Consider the following 25,703-nt stretch of genomic DNA (forward strand, 5'->3'; position numbering starts at 1 on the left):
TGTCATATCCCCTTCAATCTAAACGTCGACCTGCACCTTTTTATTGACTATTGTTAACTGAGGCACTAATGATCTAGCTATATGCTAGCCAAATCCTCAGCCACATCCACACCCTACTTCAATTATTTTGTTTTTACACCACTGACCACTGCCAACCATCTGACACATGGCTCTTGCAGCTCAGCTTTTTCATGTTTCTTATCCTGCTGCTCAAATCACTTCTTCCAGCTCTGACTTACTAGGTTTCTCTCCTTCTCCCTATTCCCTTAGCAAACCCCTTCTTTCCCCACAGAAGGATCGATGGCTAGTCCTCCCCTACTTTCCATGTTCCTCACTTCATATACAGGTGCCAATTACCCACTTAGGTTATTACAAACATCTTTTTTAGGATGATGAACATTTACCTTCCTGTAATCTATCACTTCCCTTTTAATACTCCACCTTATTCCACCTTAATACCTCTACTGGTATTAAGCTAACTTTCACTCAAAAAAGGAAGACAAAAAAAAATTTCTCCTAAAATGTCTTCATTGTCCCATTTCTAGAACTGACATGAAATACAACTCTGGACTAGTAAAATAAACTCTTCTCTACACTTGGCTATTAGAGTCTAAAGTCAGGGGAGTAAGCACTTCTCCTGTTTATCCTACTAACTACGAAAGCAAAGGCTGTCGAGGTTGTTTTGCTTCCCATCTCAAGACAAACAACCTATTTTCCTTTTGTTTTCCATTTTCACTAAAAACATTGTAGAATCAGGCAAGCGCCTATAAAAAATATAACTTATTTAGATTTTTTCCCTTTTTACGGTACTTGCACTTTAAGGTTGTATGCCTTCAAGTCCACTTGATCACTAATTGCTACAATTTTATCTATCACTAATCTTTCAGAATGTTATGTCTGTGTATTTATGTCTCACTGATTATTTCTTCCCTCCCACCCAGTTCCTAAAAATTGAGAAAATTTCATTTTTTTCTTCTGCCCATAGTCTTCTTCCAAACTATAGCAGTTTCCGCCACACTCCAATGACTGTACCTACTTTGGCAACTAAAACATAGAGGTGGAACCAGCAGACACTTTAGCAGTTTGCAGCAAATTCGTTAGGGCTCAACTTTATTCTGGTTAACAGCAAACAAGTCATTTCATTTCACACAAAACTTTTGTTCTATTTACATTCCTTCCATAGAGATGGGTATTCTTCCTAAACAGCAGAGCTTAAAAGGACAAGCCATTACTCAGACAGTGGGTTTAAAGTGATTTCTCATCAGAAACACAGTGGGGCTCACCAGTCAGCACGGCCTGGACATAATACAGTACAGTCGTACACATTTTGTTTGCTTACTATATCAGAGTTCCCACTGCTGTTAAAATCGTGCTTGATTGCTCTTTGTGGCCAGGCAGTTCTCATCTGTTCAGCTTTGCCATCTTTGCTGAGTCGTGTTCGGTCAGAATTCCAAAGCTCAAAACTTGAGGGTGGTAAGAAAGGTGGTATCACTGCTTTCAGTTTATCGCTGGGCAGCCTGGTAAATGGAGCACTACTTCTCAACTGAGAGAGGGAAACAAAGAAAGGGAAAAAGAAAAAAGACTCTTCTTAAAAAAAGATTACTGGGAGCTGATGATGTAGTTTAAAAATTGTAAGTTAAATAAAAAGATGGAGACAAGTACATTTTTAAACAAAATAAAATGGAAACAAGACATAAAAGTAGTATTTGTGAAGATGAATAACACATAATAACAGAGAGAATCCAATGGACATTCTGACATCCGTCAGTATGCTCATTCATTTAATACAATGAATATAGTTCATTAAGTGGCAGAAACTGTCTCTTCCTTCATTGGGCTGAATCTTGCTTCAAATTGATTTTAACAGAAATGTTAACAATTCATTTCCAAAGAAATAACAAGGTAGTCCTCTCTGTATTCCCAGACAGGACACCTGGAAACAGTGAACAACTGCTTATTTCTGCTGTATGTGTTCTCCAGAAAGAGAAAAAAACAACACAACTGATTTGGCTCCCTGGAGTTCTGTCAGTCAGTCACATCAAAAGTTACTCAATCTTCTTAAAAAAGAACATAAAGGATAACCAGCCAAATTTTATGACATCTCCAGGAAGTAAGCTGTAGGGGAATTTAAAGCTACAGCATAACAAAAGAAGAAACAGAATAACACAAATAAACATCCTGAACAAAATATTTCATGGTTGCCACTACCAGTAATTTCTCACTTTCACACTGTACCATGTTCCATCCATGTCTTCCTCACAGCATACTGCTTGCCAGCAGCTACCCAGCTATTCTATCCAGTTTACCAATTCATTGCTGGCCATACACAGGTATGGGTAACTTTTGAAAAAAAGTCAGTACTTGTGAACAGCTTCCATACCATACTACTTGTAGTACTTCCTAGTCGAAGAACTACTGATAGATCACAGGCTGTGAGTTCCTGTCTAGTGACTATAAACAAATGATAGCTCTCTTTCTAAATGTGACTTGGACAGCAGGTAAAAAAAAAAAAAAAAAAATTATGGGAGCTGCATGACCTTCTGAATTGGGCTGAACACACCAAGAACACCACGACATACCATGGTTGTCAATAATTCATCATCCTTTCCTCCTTTTGCAGTGTTTACACCTGAAAAATACATACATGATGTTTTATTGTTTACATGCTCCTAATTTTGTTCTCAAGAATAGCTTATTGTTTTCAAACATTCAACACCTTTACTCTCAGTAAGCACACAGAACCAAGATTTCCAGTGACACTGTCATATACCTAAATTAAAGTTAAGCCAATAGTCTTATTTCATATCACAAACTGTTGGGGTTTTGCATGGAGAGCTGTACAATTTCAGTAGATGTGCTTTATTATTTGGGCTTTCTTCTCAGAATTATTTATTTATTTGTTTAAATAAATTGGGTTTCATTACATAAATTAGTTTATGAAAGATACTAACAACTTTTGAGTGACCTATCTCTACTGTCCAATTTAATGGTACTTGCTACAGAACAGTAACATGGTTATATTAGCATTTTCCTGCTTAAATGATGCTGTACTCAGCACTCAGCACAATCAACAGTCAGGACTACAAACATCTCGCTGTATATATACTACAAATACATTATGTGTCTTTTCAGTTATATTAAGCTAAATAAAAACTAAATCAATAAATTAGAAATAGTATCATCTTGACTATCCCACGAGAGCTCACTTCCCACAAGACAACTCTGATTTTACCACTAGCTTTGTTACTTGTGATCCGAGCTGTAGCAGCATCAAGGTTTCCAGAGGTGTCCGTATCACTCTGTGAAACTGCTTTTATGGTGGAATTTAATGATGGTTCAGGCTCATCAGGAAAAGGCACAAACTGATTGGAAGGAAATCCATGGCGCAACGTCTGAGTCAGCTTCAGCTTGCGAAATCGATTGGACATCCTGCTCCACCAGGACTAGATTGATAAGACGACACAACAATGTAGTTCCAACAAATAGGAAAAAAAAGAGGGAAAGAAATGTACAATTAAGTAAACCTTACAGCAGTGATAAATCTGTCAAGGAGTTTTGAGATAAACTACAAAAGCAATGTTAAAGTGGTTTGCAATTATCAACACAATCCTTCACCATACTTTGTATGCATAAGATTAATTTCTTTCCTTATTTTTCATCTGGCAAATGCCTTACAATATTTTTCCACACTATCTGGAAAGACAAGGTAGATAAAAGTATTAAGGCAATTTGAATAGGAAATTTTTACAGCTACGTGGCAAATATTTAATCTTCCCATTAACTTCCAATTTCACTATTCATTCTTACATTCTCTGGCACCAATGAACTGGCATGTATATTTTCTGCTTTTTAGAAGCATGCATAGAAGTTTATCTGATCTGCATGGAAGTTTTTCCTTAAGATTTTCAAAATCAGTGGCAAACTGGAAGAGTTCCGATGGCATTCCTATCAAGCTAAAGATCTAGAATCCATACAGTGCTGCTATACAGATAACTTAAACCCTGCCAGACTGGAAAGACTATAAACTAAAAAAGAGCAAGGCAAGGAAATATCAGCTGTGAAAACAACACAAACCTTAGGACTACTGCACCTACAACCTCCATCCATAGAGGTATCACATATATGGAAACTGTTACACAAAAGGACTGTCTTTGCTCAAAATAAAATTTATCCAAGTATTTTTACAGACTTACACGTTTTTTACAGGCAGACAGTGCAAGATGCTTCAAGTATTTAGCAGAACATTTCTCTAGACTATACGAGACCTATAGGCTATATTAAGAAGACCTGTGCAACCTGTATTAAAGATTTATGTGCCTTTCAGTAAGTCAGATTATAAATATCTTCTGATTGTTTCTTAGTAAAACTTCTTCCCTTTCTGGAACACTTTTTTAAAAAAAATAAAAAAAGTAATGTACAAGTGATGATACTTCATCAAGGCATCTTTACATTCTATCCAATCCAGATAACACACTTTCCTAGTTTACTCTTTATTCTCAGCCATTCCTTCTCACCATACGTATTCCCTTCCCTCCTTGGCATTGAACACTTTTCAACTGCTTACTGATATATGTCTTCCCAACTGTCATACAGTAGAATTAAGTAATACAAATTGTAAACTTATTCCCTGTAAATCAGTCCTTCTAGCAGATGATCATTAAAAAGATTTTAAATCTGCACAGAGCATTAGTAATGGATAGAGCTCTCAGTCAGACCTTTGTATCTCTTTGGAGCCATAACTAATAAAGATTTACATTACTTTCAGCAACAAAGACCTGATGGAAAAAGGCAAGAGAGACAAATAGTTCTGAGAAAGCAGTAACCCACACACAGTTCAGCATTTATTCACCTTCCAAAAGGAACTGAAAGGGCAAAAAAGTCCACCTAGTTATAACACAGAGTACAATGAGCTTACAAAAGAGACTGTTTGCACAATGTGGTTTGTTCACAGAAGCTAGCTTGCTTCTGTAACAAAGGTCACTTCTAAGTTTCTATCATCTTTGTTACTCTTCTTCACAGTGCTTCTGCTTCGTTAGCATACGCTCGCACCACAAACTAACCTGAAATGGGTTAAGTACAGCCACTATGTTACCATATATAAACCTACTGCTCTCCAGCAAGAAAGGAATGATAGTGGAGAGGTTCATCTTGTCCTCTGGTGTTCAGAGTATGGTGGTCTGAGCTCTGGAGTTTCCAGTCTGCTGCTGCAGAAGGTTGTGGCCTCTCCATATGCCCTACCACATCACACACCTACAGAAGCAGGAATAAAGGGCTTTAAACTCGACTGAAGCAGCCAAGTAACAAAAATGTATTTGTGGTTCAAAATAGCATCTGTCAAAAGGCTGAAATCTAGTAGCAGTGGGAAGAGGCAATAGTACCAAAGAACAGAAAAACAGTGTCGCCACTTCAGAAATACCTTAGACATTTGTAACAATATTAGGAATGAAAGAATAAGGGGAAGAAATGGAAATCTCTGCTGTCAAACAACCTTGATCTAAAAAAAGGAACCGAATGTGATAAATCACACTGCTCTAATACTGACATTGACAGTATAACTTGCTGAAGAAGCACAGGCAGGAAGAAAAGAGCAGAAATAAAATTTTTGCATATGGAAAAGGCACAACTTTGTTTTCAAGTCCACAAAATGGTGAGAAACAAAGCAGTTAACAATGCCTGTGTGAAAGGGGTAAAGAATGAGATCATGGTTGTCCACTACATAATCAGTAGGTAAAGGAACAAGGGCCTGTATTATGCATAAATTACAAATAAAAGAAACACACAACAAAATAAAAAGTCTACTAGATAATGACAAAAGTGATCAAACAGGAGACACTGAAAAGGGTTTGTTTTTTTTAGACTTCAAAAGCAGCTTACTTGTGATCAGATATTTTAGTATGAATACCATTAACAGGAGGAAGGTAGTAATATATGTGCATTTGCTTAACAGAGTAAGAATATTTAAATGAGCTTACACAAATTAAAACCAGACAAGACCGATTAAAATTACCCTAGAGTAATTACAGAAAACATGACCTCTGAACAAGTATTGATTATCTTCAAGATAAGTTAAGAGGATGGAAGAAGTTACAGAAAACAGGCCAGAGGCAAATACATAATTACCCTTACCCCAAAGAGGAAAATCTGAAGATTTACTGATCAAAAAGCTTAACTTGAAAGGACATCATTGAAAAATCTTGGTATGTCATCACAGCTCATAAGAGACAGCTGGCATGCATTTGTTGGGAATAAATCCCACCAAATCAATCTCTCTCTCTCTGACAGAATAATTGGTCAAGTGGGCAGAAGGGAGGAAAAGTTGTAACATAGCTTGACTTTACTCAAGCTTTTATCGCTATTCCATGTAACATTCATTGAACAACTGAAGAAAATATGGTTCAAGTAAAATTAATATAGGGAAAGCACCATAGCCAAAAAACATACTAAGGCACAAATTACCAACATTTTGATCTCAAACTGGGAGGACATACTTCATGGAGTGAAACGGGAGTTTGGAAATGTTCATTAACAACAGCAACAATGAAACGTATTTTGCACAGTCTATGGAAGACACCTATCTGGACAGTTTTGTGAGCACCTTAGATACTCTAAGCACTGACAAACTGACATTTTTCACTAGGGGTCAAGCTGACATGTAAGAAGAAGAAATCAAATATACAAATACAGAAAAGGAAATAAGTAGCAAAGCAGCTCTGCTAAAGAAAAAAAAAGAAAATCAGAGTCGTAACATACCACAAAGTAAGTATAGATGCACGGTGTCTTACTGCTGATAACAGCATGAAACACAGAACCATGCAAGTAGTTTTTGTATGCCACTATGTGATACTAAGACCCTAGTTGGAATCTCATGACTCATTTTGGGTCCCTCACCTTGACAGATACAATAAATTAGAAATAGTAAGAAGTTTAGAAAACATAACGGGCAAACAAGGAAATCTGAATGAATTGTTTTTGTTTAGTCTAGGAAAAAAAAAGATTGAAGAGAATATGGTAATTCTTGAAGTATTTACATAGTTCTTACAAAAATGAAGGTGGCCACCGAACAAGAATCAATCAACTTAATATGCAGCAAGACAGATATAAACACGGGAAAAAAATTCTGGCCGCAAGAAGCGACAAGCAGTGGAACTGGGTGCTGACGGAGACCATGGGACCAAGGGATCTTCTTCACCACGAAGAAGGAAGAGAGAACAGAAACTTCTGTCAGAGATGTTCTTTGGCACATTCATTCTGTCTCCCTACGTAAAGGCAGGTGAGCCTCTCGAGTTCCCTCTCATTTTTAGATTTCCATGACTCTGTAGACCCCACATCCTGTCATTTGCCCTGATCTAGACAGAAAATCTATGTACTGGCTGAGTCACCATTATCTTTAGTTTACAGTCCTGGCTCAGCACAGAGCAGTTGTCCATACAGAAGCACTGTTGCTACAAAACCTGGGAGAGGTCCCTCACTTCAGCACTCTCTTCACATGCTGGTCCAAAGAGAGATGAGTTTGATGACCGTCCTGTGTCGTGTGTCCCCCCCGCCCAGCCAATCTGAAAATGCCATTTCTACCCTCTCTGAACATTTGTAAGGAGAGTAAGATATGCAACATACTTGTGGTCAGACAGACTGGTTAATAAAGCATTAAGCAGTGATGGAAGAGGGGGGCTATATTGGCTTTCAGGTTATATAGATACAGAATATAATTTCTGCTGAAAAAGTGCTTGATTAAAACTTAACTTGTCAACACTGTAATATTTTGTAGTTTTGAGACCAAATACTTAAACACTCCACACATCAAAATATTAAATTTTTGTCGGTACTCATGTGTACATCTTTATCATTGACAAATCTTATATTTTTTAATGTCACTTCATAATGTTTTATGACCCTAATTCAAGCCTTTGTGTCATAACACTGCAAGAGTTGCAATCCAACCTGTTGTTGATCTGTATTCCATAAAGCCAAAAGCTGTTCTGACATCTCCCATCTAAGTAACTGCATTCTTAAATAGGTCCATCTAAATTGATACTCAAGTTGTATCATATTGAATAATAAAATAATCATATGAAAATAACCACTTGTTGCTTCATAGTTAAAACTCCAGAACAGATTTGAGCTAAAGTAGAACTTTAAATGGCCTTTAACATTCCTGTCAACATTAGCTTGGAAATTACCATGTGTGTTTCCAAGACCCTGATTATATTTATACTAAAAACGTGAGATCATGGACTCATGGAAATTCTGAGGTACACCACAATCAAAAATCATTCACCTACATAAAAAACACCGGCAACAACAACAAAACAAACTAATACTTCTTCTCTTTTGCAAACAGACAATGTAAGTTGCATTATCTTTGTTGAAGTGGCATGCACTTGTTCTGACTCTGTGTTGCTTCCTACTGGAATACTGACAGTTTCGAGTTAAGTGTACAGCATGCCAGTGGACATGCAAGCCTGAACTGCATGCTCTTCCACTCGTCGTATTAAAATCTCTGCTATGATCTTTTTACTTTTCAATGCCAATAGCCTATTTCCATTTATGGTTGAAATGAAGTCTACCCTTTGTCCTAGAGGTAGGCAAGAGATACAGCCTCTCAGTCTCTTGGACCTTCCCGCACAGAGTCCCAGGAGTATTTTCAAGTACATTACCAGAGCTTCAGTTTCCTTCCCACATCATCCTTCCTTCTTCTAGAGCCTACTAAATACCATAAAAGTAAAATAAAAAAAACTACCGCTGCAATTCCTACATAGAACAAACATATAAATAGGCAGTTTCTCACTATGTTAGGAGATACTAGCCAAATCCCTGTAACACATCCGCTCCAATTTCAAAAAAGAAAAAAAAATAGCAATGAGTATAAAAACAGTCTACTAAAACTGGAGTACATTTGGATTTTAAAGGCAGATCTAAAATTAAGATCATACTGGAAATTCAGTTCCAAACTTATGAACAAGGTACCTTCCACTACTTAATTGAGAGCTATTTCTAGGCACGGAAATGCTTTGATGCAAACTCTTTCTTAAAAGTCTTCCCTTTGCCTTGCCATCTGACAAAAAGAAAGCTGTACATTTCATAAAACCAGGAAGCACTGTCAATGAAGAATTCAGAACGCACGCCCCAAAAAATCCAGTTACATATTAGATCCAAAGTACTTCTTAACAATGACTTTCTCTGCTTCATACATTACAGGAAACAATGCATTGGTTATTTATTAAGAATGAACATATTTACCTTTAGGCCTCCTTTGTCATCTGGCAACATTGGGACATTTAATGATTGCCTGCTTCTGGAACAAGGCAAAGATGATCTGTTGTTCAGTTTGTTCTTGTCTTTGTCTACTTGCATGCATGCTGATGCCAGTAACCGTACAAGCTCTGTGTCTAAAAGAAAACAAATTAAAATAATGTTTAGTCCATTTTGCTTTCCCAAATTATGACTGATATACTGGCGCTTTCCCTAGAAATCCCGTAAGTAGTAACTGATCTACCTCTCAAACACAGAGCAGATGAATCCCCAAAACCTTCTTTCTTGACCCAGGTTTCCCATGCCTTCTCCCCACACAGTGGGCTGCAGTCTTACCATCACCTCTCTAAAGATCTTTCTCAATATAAATAAGTATGCTATTCAGTCAGAATCAGTCATGTGTGACCAACTGACCTGCCTCCTCTCACACTTTGTAGAAGTTAAGAACAATATTGTGATGCTGGCTTTTCTCACCTGACACAGAAGAGAGTAGAGAAAAATGAATATTCTTTCTTCAAGTGTAGGTTGCAGAAAAGAAGCTTGAAATTAAATCCCAAAGAGAAAGGAGATGTTCAACCTGGACAATGAAGGGACTGAAAAGACAAGGTAAGAAAAAAGGTGGACAAAAAAAAGTAAGAAAAAAAGAAATGAAGAGGAAGAAAAAAGAACAAGCATGAGATGAGGACAGGAAAGCAAAAAAATACTCTGTAAATCTGTATTTTATCCAGAAGTCAGAAAAGACTTTCAGAAGGGCAGACAGAACTGACAGAGATACATATATATATATACAGGTAACAAGACAAACTACTCTGTCCTACAAGAAGTTAGTTATAAAATAATTCACTGTATTTATTTTCTAAAATTTCATACTATTAGTGATATACTTTTGACAAAGGAAAGGTATCTGCTAGTGACCAAAACCACCATCAGTAAATACAGAGAAAACAAATACTAATTCCATCAGCAGTAGTGTTTTTTGGCTTCAGATAAAGCAATTCAGGTACCAGGCATGGTTAACAATAACAAGCTATATAGGCTAAACAAACTACAACAAAAACTAAATGTGTTTAATTGAAGTCTCCCCAAAACATGCTGCTTTTTTCTAAAGCACTCGCATAAAAACCACCTGAACCCTGAAGTGCAATTTATTCTCAGCCTTTACAGACCTAGTGGGAGCTTCAGCCAGGAGTTCACTAGTTTTGTTCTGATTGCACTTTCTTTGTCCTGTCCCTTTACTGCTGTTTACTGAGTGGGAATTTCTAGATCCAGTTCATAGCCCTGTGCTACTGACACTACAGAATACCTGGGCCACCACAGTCAAATGCCACTGAACTGGCTCTGGTGACACAAACAACACATTTTGGAGCATCTTCAAAAACAAAGGCAAGAAGAATGCACAAAATCTGTTATCCCATAAATCTATACACTCATCCAACCAATTAACTTATAACCCACCATTTTCAGGCAGTATCCTTTCTTGGTCCAGTCCAGCCCAGACCTCCTAGCAACTTTAATGTATATTCTAGATTGGAAGGGATGCTTATCTGTTTATATTGTACATTTCCTCAGTGCTCCTTGAAATAACATACCTGGATCATTCAGCAGCATTATCAGGTCAAAAGCAGTGTATCCATTTTTTGCACGAAGATTGACATCAGCTCCTTGATTTAACAAATACTTTACAACGTCTTTGTTTCTTTAAGGGAAGAAAAAAAGGCATTGCTCATGTTAAAAAAAAAAAAAACCCACAAAACCAAAAACCTAATACTCCATTTTCATCCTTTTAAACCATTGCTCCTCAATTAGAGATCAGAGTTTTACCTTTTCTACAGCTAACAAATTCTAAAATTTGTTTACGAGCTATTCAGAAGCTCCCATGATTCCTTTGTCAGTCACTGTTTACTCACTAAGAATTACACTAATCAACATGCAGAAAGCCAGCCTAAAAAACCTAATTCAAATAGTCAGTTTCTTAAGTTGACCCTTTGGAAGCGACTCTGGAATTTGTTGCCAAACACCTTCCCAATGAAAGGCCATTAATGCCCAGGGCAAAAAAGCAGATGGAAAGACAAAGGTCAGTCCAGTAGTCATCATATGACATCACTAATACTTCAACACAACTTCATATTCAGAACAGGTAAGAAATTGCATACAGAAAAGCCAGATTAACCGAAGATAATTTATGAACTCCAAACAGTACTTCACTTAATTAGAGATATAAATTACATAATTGAGAAGGCACATTATCACTTTCTTGAGGTGTTTAAAATGCAAAAACAATCAGCATTAAATCATAACCAACACAAACACCTTCCAACAAAAGCTCATAAAAGCTAGCTGCATAAAAGGAACTCACCATCCCATTCCCATTAGCCCCCCTCCCCTCTCATACACCTGAATAACTAAGCAGGACTTGCCTCCTGAGTTAAAAACAATACTGTAATTCAGCCTACAAAATAAGCGAACAGACAACAAAGCTAGGGAAAATATATTTAATACAAAACTCCTCTTGAGCAGATACTGACCTTGTATAAAAACAGATACGCATAAGCAAGACAGAGCAAAAATGTTCTTAAGTAGCAACAGGTGGCTGCAAACTCTAATACTGAAGCTGACAAACAGGTCTCAACCTCTCCACTTCAGAACATTACTTCTTATCGTACAGACGAAGTTTTCACTTCTGAACTCACTCCACATAAAATCAGCCTAAAATGGAGAAGGAATGTTCCTCCTCTCTTCTAATGAAATTCTGCTTATCCCCACCACAGCTCCTCTGCATATTTCCCATTATTTTTCTTCTCTTTCTTAAAACTGTATCATCCCCCCATCCTGCCTTCCAGTCCTGCACCTTGAGGGCACACAGAGATGCAATCCTTTAGTGCCCCTGGCTCATACAGACCTTGCTCCCTCCTTCAAACCAGAGACCACCCACACCACTGTTGCTCCTGAGAAAGGGTAAGCTGAAGCTCTGTGGAGGCTAAAGATTTCCAGTTATTACGAAAATTTGCAACTGGCCCATGCTGACTAGGAGAAAGACTAGGATGCAAAGGATAGAATTACAAGGGTAAATATTCATTCATGCACATGAGGTATCCCAGATACATTGGGGCATCCTGAATGTGGTTTTACACATGGTTCTTGTACACTTCGAGTGTTTAGGTAAAATACAGTTTGACTGATCACTAACACCCATGCTACCAATTACTAATCACAGTAAAACTTTGCAAAGCAAATGTATTTCTGCAGCATTCTTGCCGCTCGTCTATTGATCCAGACGTCCCTGGAGTCAGTCTTGCTATCGTTACTGATCTATGATGCCAGACAACACTGGGAGGGTTTCAAAGACGTGTTAGAAGGGCTATGATGCTGGCATTATCTTGGTTGACTAGGGATATCTTTTATCCTTCATGGACAGCTCTAAGCTTCCAAGAAGCCAAGTCCTTATTTCCAGGGCTGGGATGTCCTTCTGGTCCTTCCACTGAGCGAGTGTCCTTCAGTTTGTTTTACTTAAGCATTAACAATACCAAAATCTCCAGTAAAATTCCACTACCTCAAACATGAAGAGTATTTACAAAGTTAATACAATTTCATATTATAAAGACTGACTGATATAATAGGGAAGGGAATCTTCATAACACGATCCTCCAGGAAACTGAAAGGGCAGCATCTGAACACACGCAGCACTCAGCTGCGCTCTGTGCTTCCACAGATAAAGAGGAGTGCCTGAGCACTGGCAAGGGGACATGCCATCAGCCCTGCACATCACTTTCTGCTGGCTGCTTCTACTCCAGCTGTGCACTGGGGTGGCTGCGAAATGGCCGTACCCAAAAAAACTGACCTTCAGGCACTTCTGTGAAATGCTTATTGCTACTATCAGTACTGCATTGGTGAGGAAGCAGATAATCTCATCTTATGTAGGTCCCAGGAACTACTTCAGAAAATTTTCACAGAGCAATGACAACTTGACCTCCTATTTTTTCCGTTTGTTGCACTTTCATAGTCCAATGAGATCTGCTGACTAAAAATAAAAGCTGGAGCAGAATACCTGCATTTGTACAATTAAAGTGAGCATTACCAGGCAGTGAAGTGAATCTTCACCTTGCTGAGGACCTCATCTACAACAATGGAGAAAAGTTCACCTTCCTAAACTGTATATCCTGTATTCAGACAATGCCAAGTATATGACAGAGGTCTCGTGAAGTACCAGGCCAGTTTCTGGAGTCTGACTCTTAAGTACCTACCTGCATGTATAAAGTAGCTTTAGAGAACATGACAATCAGTTCTCCAATGGGCACATTTCAGAAAACTCCATGAAAACTAAAGGCCGCATAGGGGAACATTAGAATGGTTTTAAGACTGGAAAATATGGCACATAGAAGGGTGATTGCCTTGAAGTCTCACAAATTGATGTAGGCCTACAACCCTGGCAGGGGGTGATGCTATCTTACAAAACACTAAAAAACATCGAAGGATGGAAGTTGAAATCTGCACCAACGCTCCTAGTGCCCGCCTGGAGCACTATGTTCCCAGAACTTACTGACCAAGATTCAGGTTCCCAAATGTGCCACTCATTCTGAAATCCAAACAGCATTCAGGTCTGCTCTGAAAGCTGCGGGCAGTGCAAAAGTTATGGAAAACTGAGGCCACAAGTCTCTCAACTTCTTCTAAGATCTCCCTGCTTCCAGAGTCAGTATTGAAAAGACTTTTTCTAATTGGGATGTAAGAAGAATGCAACTTCTGTACTGCTAGATCCAAAGAAAGCATGCATCTTACCCGTGGTATGTCGCCTGCATTAGTGCTGTCCAGCCATGAACATTATCCTGTTTGTCAATATCAGCATTTTTCTCAACAAGGAGCTGAACAAGGGGAAGCTGTCCAGTTACAGCCGCAATCATTAATGGAGATGCACCATCAACATTGGTAATATTGACCTGACTTGGGTCTTCATCAACAATCTCTTTAACCAGCTGAAAGTTTCCTGTAAAACAGTGATAAAACATAATTTACATGAGCAGCAGAGAACTGCATAGCCACTGAATTCATATGTATTTTGATTTGCTGACAGTGGTCTACATTTAGTGGAATTAGAAAAAATAAAGTACTAGAGCAACTGCAACACTAAAGCTAAATATTTGTACTGATCTTTGGTCTTTTAGTTGATCAGTACATCCTCCCTGGCTACGTAAAACTGTGGCATAAACACGAGGCACTGTTTTCCCTCATTTTTCCTACCTGTACACTTACAGTACAATCCCATTACAAGAATAATTTTCTGAAATTAACAACTAAGCTATAAAGGCTATATAAACTGCAGTGTATCCCACGTGTGAAGACATGAGTAGGGAGTATTTCTATTAAATTGTCATGAGATGATGTCGTGCAAGGAAAACTGATGCTGCCGAGACACCATGATTTGTGCTTCAGCAGGATGAAGATCCCTGTTGCATTTCCATAGGCTGAAATCACAGAAAGCAACAATTTTAGAATCAAAGAGAGCGGGTACAAAGGCACTCTGAAAAGTAGTGGAAGCCATCCCTTGCCTGCGGCGATAGAACAATGCCCTATGTCACACTGACCTATAATTTCCTCTTACAAAGGTGGTTCACTGATTCTAAAAACTTCTACTGATACAATTCCACAACCTCCCAAGGAATTAATCTATTCCAGTGCTCAGCTTTCCTATATCCAGAAAGTTTTTTAATTCTGCCTCCAATATGTAAACTAAACCTCCAATGCAAAACTTTCCTTCTCCTTGCTCAAGAGTGATGCATTATGCCTGTCACCTTTCTAGTTCTTTAAAAGTGAACCCAACGTTCATGTTTCCACATCAAGAGGCTGGTAGTCACCGAGTTCTTGTCTACATTACGAAAACCAGTACAAAATATGTTATTGAATACATTTTAACCAGAATGTAGGTTTTTTCCTAAACCTTAATAAAGGTAGGAACAAGCACTTTTTAAAAATATATGAGGTAGTCAGGGTCATCTTAAGCAGAGAGCTTAAGCTCACCCAGCTCCCTTACTTTTTTCATAATATATGACAGGCAAAAAGCAGGGAAGAAACTAAGAGCAAAAAAAAGATCTCTGTGACCAAATATGTAATACCATAGGAACAGAGGCAAGAAGCAGCAAATCATCAACTGCCATGCAAATGGAAAAATTTTCACCTTTAAAAAAACCTTCAGATAGTAAACTGCTTCATGACATGAGCTGCCTTCAACTCAATCACAGGCATGAACATTTTCCTTGGAAAGCCAGTCAGAATCCCCAGACAACCCCTGCAGGCACTTGAATGCACTCACTGAAACTAACACCCACCCGCACCACCCAGCTAATTTCTCAGAATGGGAAAGACACAAAAGCACAGAACTACTTTTTTTATGTCCCAATTTAGTAAAAGACTGCAGGTGGCTTTTTTAACACAGACCTGCATCACAGGCTTTGTTAAACAGAAACCCTGGAACCTACAGACTCCAGAATTTACTTTGAACTCTTGCCTGGACACTTCTTAACCTAGTGAGTTGTTTTTTTAACAGTGCTGCCATCCATAGCCAAGTATTTGAGAAAAAAATAAATGGAGTATCCTGACCAGTATTCATTTGGCTCCCCCCCAAGACTCTTTCCAACACAGCACTAATGTTTATAAACCTCAAACTAAAAGTCACAGGGGTACAAGAAGGGCAGTTGAACTCTCTAAAGTCTAACAGACCTGAGGCCTTTCTAGGAAGAGGTTTTGGTAGCTTACGTATGAAGAGTCAACATTTAAAAGAGAGGTCCCAGTACTACTACCTATCACCTCTTTCTTTTCCACTATTACATCTGCCCATTTCCAGTTCTGGCAGCCTGAAAAGCCATGAAGTTCCTGAGATGGTGACAACTTACAACGGTTAATTGAAAAGCAACTGTTAAACTGTTGTACCAAACCCAGGATGAGATCTGAATGCTAAGGCCAGGCTTGACCATTTAAAACACACCTCTAACTTTTCAATAGGAATGCAGCGACAATAAACCTTCAAAGATAACTGTCAATTTAAATATGCATTGCTGAAATCCATTTGGACAGATGTTAAGGAAAAAAAATGGTATTTTCCTTCACAAAAATCACTCGTTTACAAGTAATAATAATAAAAAAGATCTAAAAATCCATCAGAAGCTGTGAAAGTTGGTAAGTCAGAGCTCTCTTCAGGTTGCAGCTCCCTGTTGAAAGCAAGATGGTGAACCACACCACAGGCTTCATCATCATGTTACAGTCAGGAGTGGGTATATGGACAAAAAAGCTGAAATGAGGCAGTTGTGCTCAACCCTAAAGCTCACTTATTCTGTATGCACATACCACAGTCAGGAGGGGTACAGCCAGCTTTCAGTGCACTATGACCAGATTTTCTATGCCACAGACACAGAAAGCACAGCCCCAGTAAGGACTATTAGATCCACTGCATGCACAATGTTGTATTACCAATGTTTCCTCATTGTCTGGGACATCTTAGTCCCAAGTAAGGGCAGGTTGACTGGAGAAGAAACAAGGTTCTTAGGTCTCATGGGACACCTCTCATGACTTCACTGGACATAAGATTCAATATCACATGAGAATGACATCTTCCAATATTTGAAAAAAAAAAAAATTAAATTGATCCATCAGGAACTTTACTACTGAGTGACTATTTTTTTTTCTGACTGTCTATATAGCTAGGACTGCTGACAACAGGCTAAATGTGCTATCATATAGCTGAAAACATATTTAAATGTCAAAAGACCAATTGTAAGAGCAGTAATCAGATAAGGTTCAAGTACTGAATCTCCCTAAACTGTCAAAGAGATTGCAAACAGTGCAGACTTTTCTGACCTGCGACATTATCAGAAACCTCAGCAGAAAGTGAATAGTCCTGTTTCCCATACCAAAGCCATCAGATAGGAAGCCTCAAGCCAAACCCATCGTTTTAGCACTTTTTCGTACACTGGAAGATCCAGGAAAATAGGTAACCAGAAAGCAGCTTGCCATCCACCATGGGTGCAAATTTAAATCAACAGGATGGCACCGGCTCTTTCTGTTTGCCATGGAACAGTTTTACCAGTTGTGTGCTCATGAAAGTCACTGTCGCTTATGAGAGAACATGCAAGATCCAAGACACTTATTCTTTTCTTGAAGCAACTTTAAAGAGCAATTACAATGCTCATACAGAGTAGAGGCCAGCATATTTTTGCACCAATTAGCACTTTTGTTTTCATACTTCAAGTTTATCAGGACGGGGGACAAAAAAAATCATATTAAAAGTAGAATGTTCTTGGAATAACTGGAACTACTAAATCACATCGTTTTGGCATGAAGGGCACAACCAGGAGTTCATCAAGATTTTCTCATGTTGGAACGTGAAGAGAAATAAATGTATTTTTAAAATGAAAAGAAAAGTAAGGAGAAAAACAAAGTAATGTGCAAAACAGAACATGTCTCAGTTTCCCATGTTAACAAACACGCTCTGAAGTTAGAAGAACCAGACATGGCGGAAGAGTCCTGACAGTACTTACCCAATTTCAAAGCATGAAAGACATCGGGTTGCCTCTTTTCTGTATCTGGAAGAGATATAAATATTTCTATTAGCAATCATTAAAAAAACAGAAATTTCTAGTAAAATCTTTACAGCAAAAACTGTTAAAAAATTTTACATAAAGGTACTATAAAACAGAACAAAGAAAGCACCGATAACCTTTTCATTCCCTTTGGGAAGCGTGACTCACCTGCACAGTTGTCTGTGCAGAGTTAAAGCTACAAACTATAATAAAGCACCAGTATCGGCTTTTGCCTTTCAACTTCCATTCTCTATCAGGAAATTTTATTTGGAAACTTCTGCGTTTCCTGCCTGGAAAACTAAAATTTCAATTAAAGAACCACAGTATGTTTCTGTGGTCTGGTGTAATCCTCTGTACAACAGCAAACACTCAAATAGTACAGGATTATTTTGAAAGGTGACTCAAAAGGAGGTTTACAAGATGTCCCATTTTTACTTCCCCTTCAGTATTGCCACGTTAATTTGTGAAGGCCACAAAAATAATAGTGATGACTTAACTACACAGCTTGCTATTTGTGCATTAAAAGATATCCTTCAGCTCCTGGATCATCATTCCCATAACAAGAACTGTAATTATTATAACCTTTAATATTTTGAGTGAAGGATCTTTCCTTTGACATACCTTCAAAGTGCTTTCAAACTGCTGACACTATGTAAGATGAGGAAAAGATAGTGACATATTTTGCACCTTCTACTCAAGCCAGAAAAATATATCCTCCATCTTCCAAAGCATTACTGACACTACAGAACCAATGGGGTAAAAAGATTTTAAGGAAAACAAGGAAACATCGAGAGATTTCCCGAGCCTGATTCTGCCATTTTTATGACAATAAAGAAAAGGTTAACGTTCATAGCTTAACTCCAAAGGAGGTCATTTGAAAATGCTGAACAAAAGCAATTGGTGGAAAGCTCCCCAAAACATGAGAAACTCTTATTTTAAGACTGGGAAAGAGAGCTGTGGGTCCTTCATTTTCTAATGCTTCAGAAACTGACCTTATAGAAAGAGCTGTGTATGAGCTCACCATTGGAAAACAGATTTGAAAAGACTAGTTTAGAAAAGGCCCAGACTCCATACTTGGCATGTAAAAAGCCTGGAAGGGAGGCAGCCTCAGGGAGCAGGAGACCACAAGGAGATGCCAGAAGGAAGGACTGCCATCTGAGTAAGCTGAAGCAAGGACAGGGACAGAACACAGGCAACACCCAGGCCATTTCAAGTAGTTCTGTTACTGAAAACAGCCCTGAGAAGAGAGTTGCTTTCTTCTGGGAGGCAACGCACCGTATGTATGGCAATGGATCAGAAGACAAGTTCCTTTTCTCTTGCCTTCCATATGAGAGAAACGGTCTTTTTTCTTCCCAGGATATGCAAGACTCCAGTGCTAGGAGGAGACTGAAGCCATGGTCAAAAAGCAATGCAGAAATTTGTGTGGAAGCTCAAACATTTTTACCCCCAATTAGTTACTACCCTTCTGCTGATGGAAACTCCCCCTCAGCAGAGGTGACAGGAACACTCACCCACTTTAACGCAAGTCCACTCTCCTAGCTTAAACAGACTTCTCAATACTTCAAGTCGTAAGACTACAGAAGACTTTCAAGACTCATCAGGCCAACTCTGCCTGCACATACATTATGTGCAAACGCATGGGCAATGTATAAAGCACTGCGCTAGTGAATCCCACAGATGTCCGATTCTCTCTCTGTACTGTAATCAACTGATGTCTATTCCTCAGAGACTGGTCATGAGCAAATGTCTGCAGTCAGCCGGTTCTGTCTGGCAGCGTGGCTGTATGAACGCCCTAGCTCCAACTTAACCTATGAGTCAACATCTGACTAAGCTAACACCTTCTCTGAAGCAGAAATGTCAGATTTTTGTCCTTGCTTCTTAAAGTACAAGGGAAGTTTGACCTGCAGGAATGACACCAAATTTAAATAAAAATTAACAGTTTGGGGGACTGTGGACATGTCCACATGGCAGTGTAATATAGACATAATTAGATAAGATTTAAATAAGCCTATTTGGGTATCACAAGTGGCAGAGAGCTTGGAGTGGACTATCCTACCCTACAGGCTTTCTGCCACCATGGCTGGATGGGTGGTAGCACCTGGAAAAAGTTCTTTCTAGGGCTAGCCACATCCTCAGACTTCATAGCAAGTACTCCAAAGGTGAAAAATCCAGATGCAGCTCTTCCAAACCCTCTTGTTAAGCACCTCCCAGCGCTTGTCTGCATCATAAAGCACAAATACCTTGAAAAGTGTCCCCAGACAGCCACATACAGAATAAGGACTCAATCTCTGAAATGACTTATTGATGTTCAAACGTCCAACACAATGTCCAAACCAAACAGTCTGATTTCAGGAACAGATTTAATGCATTTCTGTTAGCATAAACAAACTTCTGGAGAAGGAAAGAGAAGCAAATCCACAATACTTTAACAAAACTAACATTAAGACATTCATAACGTTTTTTATAGAATCAGCTTGAAAGAAAAGCTAATTTGGAAAGATATCTGGGAGAGATAACCCCAATAAGTAAAAAAATTTTAAAAACTAAATTCATTAACATTTCAAACTGCCAGGTGACAGCAAGCAGGTTTAGCCTTTATCTTCAGTAAAAATAAAAATCCTAAGAAATTACATATAAAAAACTGTCAACAGAATACAAATTTGGTTAATAATTTAAAAAAACTTGGAAAATTACTGGTGAAGACACACAATATACTATTCCGTCCTTTTGGTTGAGTGTGCAGTACTGTATTTACTGGTTAAGACTGAAGAAAAAATGTTGTAGTCTAAGTTTGCTCATGCCTTCCTAAGCCTTCAGATCACCTAGTACAAGATATTACCTCTCTCTACAAAATCCTGGATTTCTTATATCCTTCCACGCTCATGGCTAAAGCTATGTGACAACCACACATCATTTAATTACATAGTCACAAAAGGTTTCTTTATCAATTCTCTTATCTCGTTCAGTGCACATAACAAATGAATTAACAGGGCAAAATTAAAAACCATACAAGCAACATTTCTTAACTTCATTTTACTTGAGATTTGCATTGAAGTAATGTTATTTTAATCTAGTTTTGTACATACACGAGCACAGAGTGTGTGCCCATGTGTGTGTGCACACACAAACAGGCATATTGACATTTGAGGGGAGGAGGTTGCTTATAAATTTGATGGAGTCCTGAAGTTAATTAAATATTCCCCTCTCCTGCAAGGAACAGAAAAGTAGGGGACATACTGACTTGTTATTCACCCCCATTAATACTTGGTTTTGTTAGAAAACACAGTCCACTATCAAAAGACTTTGAGGAGGTTTCATATATTAAGAGAGTGCTAGAAGAAAGCATTAGGTTAACCTGATCTGGCTTTCTGCATGTCACAGGCCTTGTACACGACACTCAGTGAAGACAATCCGATGATGAGAAAGGCATTTAACCCGGATTGCAAGTGTTAAGAGATTGCACACCTCTACTAAGTCACTCCAGGTCTAAGCTTCACTGCAAAACATAGTGCCTTATTTCCCATTCAAATTCTTCTGACTTTAAACTCACAGTTTTTTCCTTTGGCTCCCATACAAAAAGGCTCTCCAGTATTGGACTTCCTGTCCTTAATGTGGACGCTTTATTAATCACACCTCTTAACCACCTCCTCATGAAAGTAGACAGACTGAACTTCTTCAGTCTCTCCTTACAAGGCAGGTTTTCTAGATTTTGTAAGTTTTAGGTTTTCTTTGAGTCTGCGATAACCCTTCTTTGATATCCTATTCTGGTTTTGATGTCCCTTCTTTCATGCCATTGCAAGTAGGTCTTTGTAATTTTCTCCCTAAATGAGCACCCGGATCATGTGTTTTAAAAGCAAAAAACATTTAAAACATTAAAACATTTTAAAGTGTTCCACATGATTTTTATCACAGGACAGGAATCTGGTCATGCTAACGTGGAGGAAATCTGCTGAAGTTTGGCATTCCTGCCTCACCCGAGGTAGGTGTACCTACTCCCAACATTTTCAAAAGAGTCTAGTTACAGATTGTAAAGAACATCGTGTACATACAAAATAACCCCTTCAACTTCTAAATATGCAATCAAAACTTCAAGAAAGCGAAACAAAAAATGCTCCATACCTGCCTGGGGTCTGATCGTCGTGAGAGATTCCAGGTAGTCCTTCATGTCTTTGTGTTTGAAGCCAACAGAGATTTCAAAAGGTGTTTTATGTAGTACATTCAAGTGATCAGGATTGGCACCTTTCTCCGTGAGCTGCTGTGCCAAGCTCACCTTTCCGCTAACAGCTGCCAGCATTAAAGGACTCCAGCCCATAGTCTTCACAGTGTAATTACAATCAGCTCCCCAGTCTAATAACAGATGTACCACTGCCTCATGTCCATGCTGAGCAGCTGCCATTAGCGGAGTGATATCAGGAAGGTCGTCTCTGCTGCTGCTAAGTACGCTAGTGCTAAAATGGTCATAATTGTCTACAAAAGCTCCAGATTCCAGCAACAATTTCACCATGCTGACGTGGCCACCTCTGGAGGCCATTGTAAGGACACTGGCTCCTAACTTATTCTGTGCATTGAGATCAGCACCATTCTCCAGCAAGATGTGAGCCACGCTTAGATGTCCAAACCTTGAGAGAAAGAAATAAGGAGGAGAATTAACACCTCAGATGGCAGAGGCTTCTCAAAGAAAACTGACATACTCTGAACATGGAAAACTTTGTTACCAAATTGGCCTATTGACTAACATAGTATGTAGGATCACGCACGCACCACTGAATGTGACAGCAGTGACCTTACAGTAGGGGAGCAATCAACAGCTGATGCCTGTAAACTAAACCATTCCACATGTACCAGTGACCATGCTCATAAACCAGGTACCAATTTAAGAGGATGTTCTGGCCAAAGCAGCAGTGTGCTAGCCTCATTTTCAACTGCATAACATCAACACGTAACTTCCATAAACCACAGAGTCACTTTCATCCTCTTATTTCCAGGCCTATATTACATTCAGGAATCAAAGCCAGTTTGTTTGCAGAGATCTTAATGAAGTACCCTCATTACTATTGAACAAGTAGAAACTTCAAAGAGTCAATGCTAAAGGAAAAAAAAAAGGACCATCTTATGAACTGGATAGCCAATCTTTTCTATTTGTATCATCCCTTGCTTTCCAGTTGTAAACCATCAACAAACGCCCACAATGGAAGAAGGCTCAGAGAGGACAGGCATGCACCCATGAAGCTCAGGGAAGAACATAGTGAGTGACCACAGCTGCTGTAAAGAAAGCTCAACTTCTCTCAACACAAAGGGGACCAGAGGGTGGCCTTTGTTTTAGAGAAACAGCTCTATCAGCAGAGTGGGACAACTCGCTGTGTGAATGGCCTTCCCTAAAACAACTGATAGAAAGTATTATCCTGCTGAGTCAGCCAGATCAGCATGGGGGAAGCATCTACACAGCTCAGCCCAACACAGCACCAAAACCGAGCAACCCACGAAACCAATTTTGAAGACAGCAAGGGGCTTGAGCTGGCTTCCAGCCACGTATTCCTTCCCAGCAATTGGCGATGCCCAGCACCATGATGTTGAGCATACAGGGACTGGTTAACAGGCATGCTGTCTGTCTTGTGGTTCAACTGTTGCAGTTGCTATGTTAGGCTTGTGTTATGATTTCAGGAGATTGCTGTATCACTAGGCTAAATCAAAATCCTGTGTAACGTCAAGTATCTTCCAATAAGGAAACTGGGTATTGAAGCATTATACCCTGCCTGTGTGGAATATCTAAAAGAACTTGGTCAGAGTACTGAACTCTGACACCAGTTTTAATGGTACCACTTGACTGTCAGAGGCAAATCCCAAAGAACTCTACTAACCACTAACAGCAGACATGAGACCAAACTCCCTAGTTTCCTTTCAGAAAGTACACAGTTGCAGAAGGTAGCCTCCAGGGCCTGTCTAAGTCCCTAGGTCTATGCTGGTAGCCTTCACTGCATCACCTCAGTAGAGCCTGCAACCACTGTACACTTGATTAATTTTATGCATATATGCTATCTCCTGTCCAATTTCAATGGGACTAACCACAGCCAGAAAATTAAATGGGTACATAGTTCAAAACCTACGTTTGTACAAACACTGTGCTTCCTTTTTGGTTATCCATTAAAAGGAAAAAGAAACATGTTCTTCCACTTTAAGCTTTCTCTGCAGGTTTCAATGGTATCTACAGTACTTTTCAAATGGCAGCATGTCATTTCTTTAAAACAGCAAGAGGGTTATAGTGATTTGCGTTTATTGTTTTTAGAGAAGGAGCGTATGGTTTTCATTAAGGAAAAAAATATCTAAGAATGTTTCTGCAACTTTTTTCCTTTTTTTAACCTTCACAAAATAACAAAACTGTTGAACCTTGTCTTCCCTGTTCTTACTGGGAAGCCAGCTGTGTGACTCATTCTTTGGGAACTTTCTATGGGCTTTAATTGAAAAGAGAAATGTTGACTTTGAAATGGACTCTTTTCTTCCAAGTATTTTAATTTGTTATGAAACAAGAAAAAAACAAACCCAAAGAAACGTTTATCCTCTCAATTAAACACTCAATTACAGGAAAACACTGCCCTTCAACCTTGCAAAACACATCTGTAAACTTGGAGGGTACCTGTATATATGTAAAGATAAGCGCAAGCGTGAGCATTAGCAATACGGGAATCTCCCACAACCCAGCAGCGAGTTACATGAAGCACACCGCCGCTGATGCAGAAAGCAATCCAGTTTTGTCATTAAAAACCTCAGCAACGATTTTCCCATATCCTCCAGTGAGCCATTTAGGAAAATAAGGAGAAGCCAAGGGAAATTAGTTATTTCTGTGCGCTTCAGTATGTTTTACGTCAGAGGTGACTTTTCAACAGGTAGGTAAGACACACGCGTACCCAAAAAAACAAAAACAACCCAAACAAACAAACCCAAACAACAGAAAGTGAAGTAGGCGTATGCATATATCTTATTTCCACAGAAGGAAAGAAGGGAGCGGTGTTTTCATGTTCAAGGCACCCCTGACTGCGATTCTGCACTGGCTTTACCCAAAAAACTGCCTGCAGAGTTTCAGCCAACACACCTTTACTAGGGAAAGAGAAAACCTAACGCCCCAGTGCAACACTCACCCAAATTTAAACCCGCCAACCCTTCCCCAGGGAAGGTAACAGGTGACCACTCGGATCCCCCCCCCCCGGGATGACTACACCAGCGACCGCGGCCTACAACATGGCGCCTCCCCGCCCGCCCTCACGCACGCTAGCTGGCCTGGAGCCCCTCTCCAGAGCCCCCGGGCGCCCTCCCGCAGCTTGGGGAGCGGCATTTTGAGGGCGAAAGGGCCGAGCGCCGGCGGCAGCCCCGGGGCGGGGAAGGGAGGGCCGCCGAGGCTCGCCTCGGCGGCCCTCCCTTCCCCGCCCCGGGGCTGCCGCCGGCGCGTTAGCCGCCCCGCCGTTGACTAGGCCGGTGCTCCGCGGCGAGGCGGGGCGGTGTCCGGAGACCCCCCCCCCGCTTCCCCAGGATCCGCCCCTACCTGGCCGCCTGCATGAGGGGGCTCCATCCGTAGTGGTTCCTGCTCTGGACCGAAGCCCCTTTCCTCAGCAAGAACCGCACCAGCTGCTCGTGGCCCCCCGCCGCGGCGAACTGCAGACCCGTGTTGCCGGCCTCGTCGGTGCAGTCCACGGGCACGGCGGGGGCCGGTGGGGCCGACGCTTCGCCGCGGGGTTCCCCCCCCGCCGCCGCCTCCTCGGTACCGCAGGAGGAGGGGGCCGCCGGGTCGGCGGTGCCGACGCCGGGCAGCCCTAAGAGGCGCCGGGCCGTCTCGCAGTCGCCCTGCTCGCAGGCGCGGAGGAAAAGCTGGACCTGGGGGGGGACCCCGCACTCCCCCAT

General features: G+C 40.0%; 1 protein-coding gene across 1 annotated transcript in view; it reads right to left on the minus strand.

Moving 5' to 3' along the window:
• Positions 1–25,703, minus strand: part of ANKS6 (ankyrin repeat and sterile alpha motif domain containing 6) — a 38,126-nt gene extending 12,423 nt beyond the window's left edge. The window contains exons 1-9 of the mRNA XM_075705475.1: positions 25,348–25,703; positions 21,933–22,432; positions 17,772–17,816; positions 14,023–14,227; positions 10,839–10,945; positions 9,238–9,386; positions 3,233–3,443; positions 2,580–2,629; positions 1,340–1,543 (exon numbers count right to left, since the gene is read on the minus strand). Of these exons, the coding sequence (XP_075561590.1) occupies positions 1,340–1,543; positions 2,580–2,629; positions 3,233–3,443; positions 9,238–9,386; positions 10,839–10,945; positions 14,023–14,227; positions 17,772–17,816; positions 21,933–22,432; positions 25,348–25,703 (1,827 nt within the window). The remainder of the gene's footprint in view (positions 1–1,339; positions 1,544–2,579; positions 2,630–3,232; positions 3,444–9,237; positions 9,387–10,838; positions 10,946–14,022; positions 14,228–17,771; positions 17,817–21,932; positions 22,433–25,347) is intronic.

This window comes from Pelecanus crispus, chromosome 2 (genome assembly GCF_030463565.1).
Source record: "Pelecanus crispus isolate bPelCri1 chromosome 2, bPelCri1.pri, whole genome shotgun sequence".
Lineage (NCBI taxonomy): Eukaryota > Metazoa > Chordata > Aves > Pelecaniformes > Pelecanidae > Pelecanus > Pelecanus crispus.